Source organism: Neophocaena asiaeorientalis, unplaced genomic scaffold (assembly GCF_003031525.2).
Source record: "Neophocaena asiaeorientalis asiaeorientalis breed wild unplaced genomic scaffold, Neophocaena_asiaeorientalis_V1.1 scaffold78, whole genome shotgun sequence".
In the NCBI taxonomy this organism is placed as follows: domain Eukaryota; kingdom Metazoa; phylum Chordata; class Mammalia; order Artiodactyla; family Phocoenidae; genus Neophocaena; species Neophocaena asiaeorientalis.
Genome location: NW_020175018.1, coordinates 13,017,321 through 13,028,780, shown reverse-complemented (window position 1 = coordinate 13,028,780; position 11,460 = coordinate 13,017,321). Strand labels below are relative to the sequence as shown.

The following is an 11,460-nucleotide window of genomic DNA, read 5'->3' as shown; positions in this document are numbered from 1 at the left end:
CTAGCAATCCAACCGTCCTGTCGATTTGGATTGCACTCATTCAACAGATATTTATTGCATGTCCTCCATGTGCCTGGCATTTTGGTTGGCGCTAATGGATGCGGGGGTGAACGGGATAGGCAAGGTTCCAGCCCTAGGGCACTCACAGTCTAGTGGGGGAAACTAATCAAATAAACATACGAGTCATGCTAATAAATGTAAAATTTCAAACTGAAAAATGATCTGGAATTGTAAGAACTTCAAAATGAAAATGGACTGGACTGGACTTGGGCTGAGCGCTAAAGCCTGAGTAGAGCTAACTAGGTGAATGTGAGGGGAGAAAAACCTCTGGGAGCATTCCAGCGAGAACAGACTGTGCAAAGACTCTGGGTGCGAGAACGTGCTGGAACACCAAGAGAGGGTGGAAATTGGGGAACAGAGGGCCTGGTAAGAGATGAGGCTAGAAAGGTGGGCAGGGGCCAAATCATGCCTTGCGAGCCAAGTAAGAATTTCAGTCTCTATTCTAAAAGCAATGGTAGACCTTGGAAGGATTTTGGGGTGGGGCGTGTGTGTGTGTGTGTGTGTGTGTGTGTGTGTGTGTGTGTGTGTGACATTATTAGAACTGTGTTTTAAAATATCCTTCCTGGGACTTCCCTAGTGGTCCAGTGGTTAAGACTGTGCTACCACTACAGGGGGCGCGGTTTCAATCCCTGGTCGGGGAATTAAGATCCTGCATACTGTGAGGCGTGGCATATAAATAAATACATACAACATAAACATATTAAAAAATATCCGGGCTTCCCTGGTGGCGCAGTGGTTAAGAATCTGCCTGTCAACTCAGGGGACATGGGTTCGAACCCTGGTCTGAGATCCCACATGTGTCAGAGCAACTAAGCCCGTGCGCCACAACTACTGAGCCCACGCGCCACAACTACTGAAGCCTGTGCGCCTAGAGCCCATGCTCCGCAACAAGAGAAGCCACCGCAATGAGAAGCCCACGCACCGCAACGAACAGTAGCCCCCGCTCACCACAACTAGAGAAAGCCCGCTCGCAGCAACGAAAGTAAATAAACAAACAAATAAATAAATTTATTTTAAAAAAAAACAAAACTTTCCTGGCTGCAGTGTGGAGAACGTTTGGGGGGAACAGGGAAGGAGACAGGGAGACCACTGCAGCCTGTTACAAAAGCCCAGGGCACAAAACGAGTGAAGTGGATCTCCCAGGGCATCTAAACCACACTTCCAAAATAGAACCCAGCATTAGTAGAGAAGGTGGGGTAGCCTGGTGGTTAAGGGTGGATATAAGGATGTAGTCATCACTAAGAGCTGGGAGTTCAACTGCCGGCTTTACATCCAGGTCCCACCACTTCCTACTGTGTCTTTGGTTAAGTCCCTAACGTCTTTGTGTCTCAGTTTCCTCATCTGTAAAATGAAGACAGTAACAGCCCCCACAGGGTTGCAGTCAGAACTAAGTGAGTTCTTGGCACAGTGCCTCGCATCCTAAAACAGCCTCCCCGTGTTCCCCATCTCAAGGATACCACTGCCATCCACGGAAACACCCCAGCAAGACACCTTGGGCATTGTTCTTAATTCTCTTCCACACCCAGACAGTCACCACATTTGGACTCGTCTCCTTGCTAAGCTGATTTTGCAACCCCACGTTCTTCTGTTCTTCCACCACTGCCACCCCCATCACCTCTCACCTGCACCTGCTTCTCTGGCCTGCCTGCCTCCCACTCCCTCCCTCTGGCCTTGGCTTCCTTGTACAATTCGACTCCACAGACATCCCTGAGCGCCTTCAGTGTATCAGGCACGGTTCCAGGTCACCGGCAAAATGAGGGCAAATGAGACAGCCCTGGTCCTCGAAAAGCACAGAAGAATCCTGTGGTAAATGGAAAGGCCCCAGTGGAAACTGTGGAACTCAGTTTCCCCAATCTGTAAAGAAGGTTTTGGGGCCAAATGATCTCTTAAGGTCTTTTCAGCAAAAATATTCTAGGGAATTCCCTGGCGGTCCAGTGGTTAGGAGTCTGCACTTTCACTGCCAAGGGCCTGGGTTCGATCCCTGGTTGGGGAACTGAAATCCCACAAGCTGCACAGTGAGGCATTAAAAAAATACACACACACACACACACACACACACACATATTCTAAGATATTTCCACCGGCTCCTCCAAGGGCTGAGCTCTAGAAACCTTGCCTGATTCATCCTAGAGCCTTAGCTCATAATAAAGAGCTTCATACATTGTAGAGATCTGGTAGGTGCTTGCTGAATGAGTTAATGAATGAATGCATGAGCGAACACATATCAATCCCCTGCTCAAAGCCATTTAATGTCTTCTCTTTGCTGACAAGGTAAAGGCCTCTGACTTTAGCCCACCTCTATGAGTTGAATATCCTTTAACCCTGTGAACCGCTGCCTTCTGAGGCTGGAATGGGAAAGCTAAGGAGCTTTTGAAAAGCTTCATCCATTTGACAAACATTCATTGAGCACCTATTAAGTGCCAGGTCCAATGCTGGTGCTGGGAACACAATGGTGAACAAAACCAAGGGGTCCCTGCCTTCCTAGGGCTGATGTTTTGGAAAAGACACAGATGTGAAAATAGACGACACAGTGCAATCAGTAGCATGAAGGGGGAACACGGGGGCCTGTGGGAGCTGGAGGAGGGCCCTGTCCAGCCCTGGGGTTAGGCAAGCCTTCTCAGAGGAAGTCACATCGAAGCCCAAGTCCCAAGGAATTGTGGGAGGTGGAGGTGGGCAGGAGAGGGCATGTAGGGAGGCCAGAGGAGTGGGAACCCTTCCCACATTTGAACAGGCAGGGGGGCCTCCAGCTTCTCCTGGCAAAGCCCCAGAGACTGGGAGCTCACTTCTCGGTAAGTCAGTTGTGGGAGGGGCCAAAGGTAGCAGAGAGTGCCCTATCTCAGAATTGGGGCCTATAGGAACTGGAGTAGGGGTTTCGATTTTTAATTTGATGGTCATCAGTAATCCATCATCATACCGTTCTTTGTAAAACCTGATACCCCATGAATGGCCATTTATCCAGTTTTTATCTTTTTTTCCTGGTTCACTAAAAGAAATTTTAAGGGGATGGCACCATTTTGAACATTCGGGCACATTGGCCCATTGGGGATTTCCCTGGCTTCTGGTTTTCTGATGAGTGTAGTTGGCCATTACCTTGATAAAGTCCCAGCCAGAAGTGGGTTTCCAGTAGGTGTCTCCTGTGGTTTCACATCCCCAGCTTTTGCAATAGAAATGTTCCTTTCCCCCGCATTGATAATTTAGAGATCGGTGACGATGGAACCCAGGGCATACTTATCTGCCATGTTGTTGCCTCTTGTCACCGGGGTATTGTCCTTCTGGTGCCCGGGGCAATGAATGATGCTGACTTTAGTGGGGAGCATGAGGGCAGCTAGCAGGGCCACTATTTCTTCCTTGTTTTTAATTTCTTTGTCCGCCGAGGTGAGCAACCCTCTTTGTTGGTAGATGGCCCCATGAATGTGGGCGGTAGCAAATGCGTACCTACTGTCTGTACAGATGTTTACCTTTTTGTTTTCTGCTAGTTCCAATGCCTTGGTCATGGCGATCAGTTCAGCCCGCTGGGCCAATGTCCCTTGCGATGCAGGAGGCCGATGGGGAACCCCTAACAGCGGAATCACATACTTTTTATAGGTTTATTCACTCATAGGGCGGGTATATTTCATAATGATTGGGTAAATGGGGTGACCTTTAAGCTTATTGGCTTATGCATTCTTGCCTCAGCTGTACTTGTTTGTTCATCAGTTTGCGGTTAGGGCATGTCCTGTATTTCAAGCCTATTTCTCGGAACTATTATTTCTTGAGCCCCCTTTTTCTCGGAACTGTTTTTGCCCAAAGGGATATTTCAGTATCTTACTCACCAGCTGGAAAGTCCAGAAAGGTTTGGGTATTGATAGGGAAATAGGGGTGTGGATATAGTTGGGGCCCTTCAAGCCCACTCTGAATGCCTGGCTCTCATTCTTAGAAAGTCCTTTCTCCTGACCCCAAGCCTACCCTACTCAACCTCCTAATTAGTAACAATAACAGTTTAACATGTTATACTCATTCAGCGAGTACTGACCCCCACTCTGCCTCTGCCAGGAGCTTCGCATGCATGACCTGATTGATGCCTCACAGGGGCTACTATTAGCACCATTTTTCAAATGTGAAAACTGAGGCTGAGAACCGGTGACTTGTTCACGGACCCCTACGTGTCAGGCCTCGACCCCAGGTTGTTGCGCCTTCAGGATCCCTGACCCTCGCTGCGTCCTGTTGGGCTTGGCTCACCCAAATGCCTTCCCCTGGGATCCACGCAGAAGAGGGGCTTGGGCCCCAGCCCTGTCCCTCCAGCAGGCCGGCTAGCCGGGTGTTGGCCTCCATCCCCTCTGAAGCTCCTAGGGAGACAATGGCGGGGTCTGCACGGGAGACGAGGGCGCGGGGGCCCCCCTGCCCACTGCCCTTTGTCTCCCCGCCTGCTCCCCTCGTGCGCCCCGGGAGGCTGGGAGGCGCCTCTTGCAGGCTTCCACCTCCCATTCTTGTGCTAATTGGGTGTCAAGCTGAGATCAGTGAGAAAGAAATCCTCCCCGGCTCGGGTTAAACTGCCGCCAAAGATGAGGGCTGAGCCCAGAATATCATTAGGCCGGGAGGAAGCAGGGCCCCCTCCTCCAGGGGAGGGGCTGGCCACGCATTCAGGCCCCTTTGAAAGTCACTCGGTCGCCCCTTCCCTTGCCGCCAGCGCCTCAATAGGCCCCTCAGAGGTATTTAACCTTCTTCCCAGGGATTGAAAGTGATACACCAAGCCCTGGCCTGGGCAGCCACTCGCCTGTCTAAGGGTGGTAGGACCTCTGGGACGCTCAAGGCAGGCCCCTTCCAGCCTCCCCGGCCCAGCCTGCAGACGGGAACACTGAGGCTCTGGGAAGGGGGCTTGCATCCCAGGACTGCTATTCACAGGCCCTGTGGTCTGTGGAGAGACACAGCTTCTCTGAGCCTCAGATTCCTCATCTGTGGAGTGCGGGTAAAAACCGTAGCTGCTGTGTGTGACGGATTTAATGAAATAACGCACATCAAGTGCTGGGCCTCACGTCCTGCACATAGGAGGTGCTCCACACGTGGTGGCTGTCAGCAAGTCGAAGGCAATGGGTTTGGCCTCATACAAGGATTTCCCAGCTGAGCCCCCAGTCCTCAAGTGTGCAAGAAACGCCCACAAAGGATTCACTCTGCATACCTTGCCTCAACTCTCCCCCCAGTCCCACCGCTGCAGCCTCACTGCCCTTCTTTCATCTGCCCTGCTCGCCCTTCCCTGCCCTTCACCTCCAGGCCTTTATGTTTTGTGGCTCCTTCTGTCTGGGCCATTCTTCCCTCTCCTATTCTTGGATGACTCTTCCGTGAAAAGCCTCTGTGACCATGAAACGCAACTTCCTCACCTCCCCCACATGCTGACCAGGGCTCTGGGTTAGGGTGCAGCTAAGCACACACCCTTTGCTTCTTGACTGGCTAGGACCCTCTCCTCTGCCCCCAGATAGTGGGCTCCCCGAGGGCAGATCTGACCATGCCCCGCCCCCCTGCACAGAGTAGGGCTTTAGCATCTGCTCCGTTGATGTACTTACACAGTGCTTTGTAAACTGTGAAGTGCTATGTAAATGTCAGCAAATGCCCAGTAAACAGTAGCTCCAGGAGAGCTGCAAGGCCCAGGGGCCCACCAGCCCCGTCCCTTCATGGAGGGGCGGAGGGGCTGGGGGCGGGTGCTGGTGCAGAAGTGGGAAACGGGCCTAGTCTGGGGTCTTAACACCTCAACACTGCTCCTTTTTTCTTTTAACTACCACGTACCGCTCAGCTATCAGCATCAGACCCCGAGCTGAGAGATTTCCAAGCACGATCTCACTACACGTTCACAATTGTCCCGAGGTAGGGATTCCTAGACCACCATTTATGGGAGAGGAAACTGAGGCCTAGCCTGGCAAATGGACTTGAACTCAGGCCTGACCGGCTCCTCAGCAGGAGCTTTTAACCACCACTCCTTACTGCCTCTGGGTGACTGTGTTCAACCAGGGGAAAGGAACAGGGACCACTGGGGGGCTCCTTCCCGTCAGAGAGCAGTCATTGCTGCGGGTTAAAGACACAAAGCTTCACTGTCAGCCAAGTCCAGCCCCTTGGGAGCCTGATCAAAGGCCCACCACAGAGTCCTCTGGGATGAGTACCGCTGGGGGTGAAGTGGGGACTTGCACTCCCTCCTTCCAGCTTCCCTTGGCTGAGCGCCAAAGGCTGGACTGGATTCTGCAGGACCTGTGCGCCCCCTGCTGGTCACACTAGGGCACTGCAGCCATGCCTGCCACTCCCAAACCCCACCCGCATCAGCCTCGCTCTCCAGGGGCCAACTCCAGCGCTGCCTCTCTCTGCTCCCAAGAGTGGCACCAGACTCCACTATCTTTCAAAGGTCACTCCCCCAGGAGGCACCCCAGATTTCTCACCCTGGCCACCCACCACCCAGTCAGCTGCTGGCCTGGGGTGTGGCTCACAGTTGGCTCCACAAGCATGCGTGGAATGGAAGCTCATCTGGCTTTCCTGTTGCCTTCTGCACCAAGGAGCAGCGGGAAGGGCAAGGGGCTAGGGCTGGCATTCCAGTCCCCACTACTTGCTGTGTGACCTCAGTCAAGTGACAGACGGTGCTGAGGGTTAAATAGTGAAGATGACGCCCTGGGGCACACACGCTGCCTGCTGCCCTGGCTTGGGGTGGACCCCCTTTCCATTGGGCTGCGCACATTTCCAGCCTGCGTGCGACTCCAGGGTTGGGCCCTAGGGGACAGCTGGCCCTCCGCTGGCACTGCTGACAGCTCTGCAAACACTGTTCCAGGAAGCTTTCCTAGACTCTACCCAGCTGGTTAGGCAGCCCTGCTCTGCCTTGCACAGCACCCCTGCCAAACGCCCTGGGAAAACGCACCCCTGGCAGAAGGAACAGCATGGGCAAGGGTCTGGAGATGGGACCCTGTGCTGGGTTAGGGTTTCCTCCCTCAACGGCTCTGAACAGCCCTTTCCTCATACTGGCTCCCTTTAGCTCTCTGAATCCTAACTGATCATTCCCTTGTCACAGAGACGACAAAGTCACTTGCCCAACGCGCAAGCTCGTGACACAGCTGGTTTAGACTCTCAAGATCATGCTGTTAAAACACCCTGCCAGGCTCAGGTGGGAACTGCCCCCCATCTAAGATAACCTGCTATATCCCTCAGTCCAAATGAACGAATGAATGGAGGAGTGAATGGGGCAGAAGCTGGGGCCTGAGCAGGCTGGGGTGAGCTCAGGTGGCATCACACGGGCAGGGGGAGGAAGGCAGTTTATTGGCCCCTGAGTGCTCCCCCACCCCTTCTCCCTTCATAGCCAGGCCAGGATGGAGACGGAGGAGGGGACAAGGACAGACCCACAAAGACAGAGAGGCCCTGCCTGAGGGACAGCCAGGCAGGCACCCAGAGAGAGGGGGATGAGACGGGTGCCCCGTCCAGGCTGCCTGCTACATACAGGTCCAGGCTGCCTGCTACAGGTCAGTCTCTCTCCTGCCCTCCTAGAGGCACCGGCAGGGCTGAGGACGCCTGAGTGGCTCCAGGGCCTGGATCCTATTCGGACACCTGATCAACGGCCACTGCTGCCCCCGCCCACTCTGCTGGCGTCCTGGGTCTGGGGGCTTCTGCCCTGGTCCCGTTTACAAGCTGCCTGTTCTCTGGAGAGTGCTTGGTGACCCTCCACCTCCCCTGTCCTGCCCTAAGACATCACCCTGAGGGGCCCAGTCTCAGTCTCAGCCTGGGGCCCAGAGGCCCCCTGAAGACACAACATGGAGATGAGGCTTTCACAGAAAGCCTCGGGGGGTGGGGGAGGCAGCAGTGAGTCCCTTGGCAGTTTTGAGGGGTGGGGGTCGGCACCTTGGGGTTGTGAGGCCAGGCCCTTCTTGCTTTGGTCTGGCTTTGCCCAGGAACCCTCTGGGGTGGGAACTGGTGCTCTGGGTCCAGCATCCGGTGGCCCTCAGAGGGACTCGGGGCAAATCACAGCTTCTCCTCGCCTGCCTGGATGCGAGTGTAGGCCTCTTGGTCCAGAGGGACATAGCGGCGCTTCCGGACATCCAGGTAGAACAGTGGGTCTTTCACAACTGTTGGGTCAAAGCCCTCCTTCCGCAGGTCCGTCTTCTGTAGCTTGAAGGTCCCTGAGGGAGGGAGAAGACAGGGGAAGAAGGGTCAGAAGGGTGCAGGGCAGGGGCCTGAGCTCTCGGAACCCGCCCTCCCGCCAGGGTTGAGGAAGGGCAGAGGAGGAGGGCTGCAGAGGACACCGGAAAGGGGAGGCATGGGAGGAGGGGCTCCGCCCTCTACAGTTTGCAAAGGCTCCATCCATTACATTATGTATCACTCCTCAGAGCAGCCCCGGCAAAGGGGAAGGGGCCGAGTTACCCACGCCTTTTTGCAGACAGGGAAACGGAGTCCTGAAGAAGAGAAGCTATCCTTTCAGGGCCACATGCTGAGTGACAGCAGAGTGAGGACCAGACCGCAGGTCTTCCCTGATGGCTCCCTTTCATCTGAGCACCTCCCAGGTACAGAGGTGACCTCGGCAATCTGCACGTGAACCCCAGGGGCAGGTGCACAACCATAGTCTATGGATTCCAAGACGCACAAGACTTCAGGTTTCAACGTCTCCGAAGTAGCTCAATTCGTGTGTTTTCCCCTTAAGAGTATGTAATATAAATTATGCATCTTTCAATCAACGGTCTTAGCCCCTCTATATAGATGAGGGACTGAGGCTCAGAGGCACATATCTCAGCCAACATCACACAGCTCGTAGGCAGTGGAGCTGGGGTTTGAACCCAGGTGTCATAGATGCCAGAAATGGCTACAGCTTCTCCCCCGGTACCCCTCTGCCACGTGGACTGGCCACTTCTCCCAGCAAGAGATGGAGTCTTTCTCAACGGCTGCTTGAATCCAGACTGGCCTTACAACTGGCTCTGACTCACAGAATGGGGAAGAGGCCGTGTTGTGGGTGGTCTAGGCCTCAAGGGGCCTTGCAGTTTCCATCCCCACCCTCTCGGGGTGCCCTGAGACCAGTCTAGCCTCTGAAGGAGGAGAAACCACATGGAACAGAGCAGAACCACCCCAGGAAGGGCCGCTTAGACGGGCGCTAAGACTGGCCATATGTGGCTATGCAAATTTAATTAAAATGAAACGAAATTTAAAATTCAGTTTCCGCGTCACACTGGTCCCACTTCAAGCGCTCGGGGCTGGTAGCTGCCGTGACGGAGAGCGCCGAGCGCAGATAGAGCACACTGCCATCACCACCGTTCTGTGGACATCACTGCAGAGCCAACTAGACGGAAGCCCCACGTGAGGGTGGCCCTCTTACAACCGATGGCACTATTTGACCCTAGATGGGGCCAACAGAAGAACACTCAGCTGGACTTAACCCCAAACTGCTGACCCACAAATTGTGAGCAAATAAAATGGCTGTTCTGAGCCCTAAGTAAGTTTGGAGGCAGCCAGGACTGAGGAGAGTGGAGGGGAGGTTGGGGCACGAGCCTCAGAGCCTCCTGTCCAGAGAAACTCCTGAGAGGACCGACAGACAGAAGGATGGCACCACCCCGCCGTGTGCCGGTGGACCCACCACTCGCCCCTCCTCCTGGGTCACCTGCAGCCTCCCCCAGCCTCCACACAGGACAGGAATCTGACCAGGTCACTACCTTGCTCAAACACTTCTGTGGCTCCCTACTGCCCCCGGTATAGTCCAAGCCCCCCTCCCCGGCCCACAAGGCCCCTGCTGCCCTTGCCATCCCACCTCACGCCGCTGCCCACCCCTCACTGCTCCAGCTTCAGGGGCCTCCTTTCATTCCCCTAGCAGCCAAGTGCCTCCCTGCCTCAGGGACTCCGCAGTGGCTGTTCCCAGAGCCCGGAAAGCCTCCCACCCCCACGAAGTCCTCCTTCCCTCCCTCCCTCTCACTCTCAGGTCTCTGCTGAAACCGCACCTCCTCAGGGGAGCCTCCCAGTCACCCACAACCCTCTCATTCACTTTCCTGTTAGTTTGATCTGCATTCCATTCTTTATCTTTGGAATTCCTTATCCTGTGGCTGCCTCCCCTGCTGCTCTAGAAGCTCCCAGAAGGCACAGGTCCTGCCGGAATTTGTCACCTATACCCCCAGGGCCTAGCACAGTGCCTGGAGCAGACTAGACACTCAGTCGATATTTGTTCTCAGTTGTCCCACTGAGAATGGATGCACCCTCTCTCCCTGAAGCCTGGGTCCGCTCACAGGTAGGTCAGGTTACCAACCACCTGGCAAGGCTGTGGGTGAAGGGAAAATGACAGGCACCCCGGCCTCTCAGAAGGACCCAGGAAGGGGCCTTGGCCTGGCACCTGCGAGTTGGAGCTGGGGTCGGGCGTGGGGACAGACCTGTTTTGTGCAGCTCAGGCAGGAAGCGCAGGAAGATGGGGCGGGCGTACAGGGGCAGCTCCTTCTCTAGGAGCTGGGCTAAGCGCTCCAGGTCACAGCTGCCAGAGGGGTTGGCCACAGCAGCCATGCCGGCCCGGCCCTCGGTTCCTGGGGGTGGCAGAGTGGGCAGTGAGCGGCTGGCGATGGCCCCTGCGGCCCCTCCGCACACACGCCGGCACCTCCCGCCTCCCCGGGTACCTGGCACCTCGACGCCATACACAGCCACGTCGGCCATGGCCAGCAGGCGGCTGAGCGCACCCTCCACCTCCGTGGTGGACACGTTCTCGCCTTTCCAGCGGAAGGTGTCCCCTGTGCGGTCCCGAAAGTACAGGTAGCCCAGCTCGTCCATCACCAGCACGTCGCCTAGAGGGGAGCTGGGTGAGCTGGGTCCCGGGGAGGTGCTCTCAGAGGGTGGCGAAAGGCCCCTTCCTCCCCCCGCAACCCGAGGGGCGGCAAAGGCCTAGGGAGAGGTGCCCACCCACCGGTGAGGTAGGCCTGGTCCCCCTTCTTGAAGACATCCTTGGCGATCTTCTTGTTGTTGGCGCCCTGGTTGAGGTAGCCGTCGAAGCGCCGCAGGGGGTCCTGCTGCACGATGGCGCCCACCAGCTGGCCCGGCTCACCTGTGGGCAGGGGAGGCGGGGTCAGACCTGCCCTGGGGTCTCTTTCACACTGAGTGCACCCTGCAGCTGTCCACAGAAACGCCCACTTCTCCCCGCCCCCACCCCGGGAGCCCCGAGGGCAGGGAGCTTCTCAGTAAAGTCTGGTCACTGAACAGATGGATGGAAAGTCGAACAAACAAATGACAGGGTGGTCAAGCCCTACACGGACGGCCTAACCAGAGCCGGCACTCCCAGGGCCCTGGCTCTGCTTAAAGAGCTTTACGTTCTGTATGACTGAATGGATGCACGGATGAAGAAATAAATGCCTGGAAGCCCTCAGAGAAGATGACTTCTGGCTGCTGACCAGGATGGGGCTCCCCACCCACCCGGCCCCCCCCCCCCCCCGGGCCGCCCCCCCCCCC

The 11,460-nt window shown here is 55.7% G+C and overlaps 1 protein-coding gene across 1 annotated transcript in view; it reads right to left on the bottom strand.

Annotated features, from left to right (window-relative positions):
* Positions 1-5,676: 5,676 nt before the first annotated feature.
* SLC27A4 (solute carrier family 27 member 4) overlaps positions 5,677-11,460 on the bottom strand; it is a 14,450-nt gene continuing 8,666 nt past the window's right edge. The window contains exons 10-13 of the mRNA XM_024762557.1: positions 10,922-11,059; positions 10,638-10,802; positions 10,401-10,547; positions 5,677-8,177 (exon numbers count right to left, since the gene is read on the bottom strand). Of these exons, the coding sequence (XP_024618325.1) occupies positions 8,020-8,177; positions 10,401-10,547; positions 10,638-10,802; positions 10,922-11,059 (608 nt within the window). The 3' untranslated portion in view covers positions 5,677-8,019. The remainder of the gene's footprint in view (positions 8,178-10,400; positions 10,548-10,637; positions 10,803-10,921; positions 11,060-11,460) is intronic.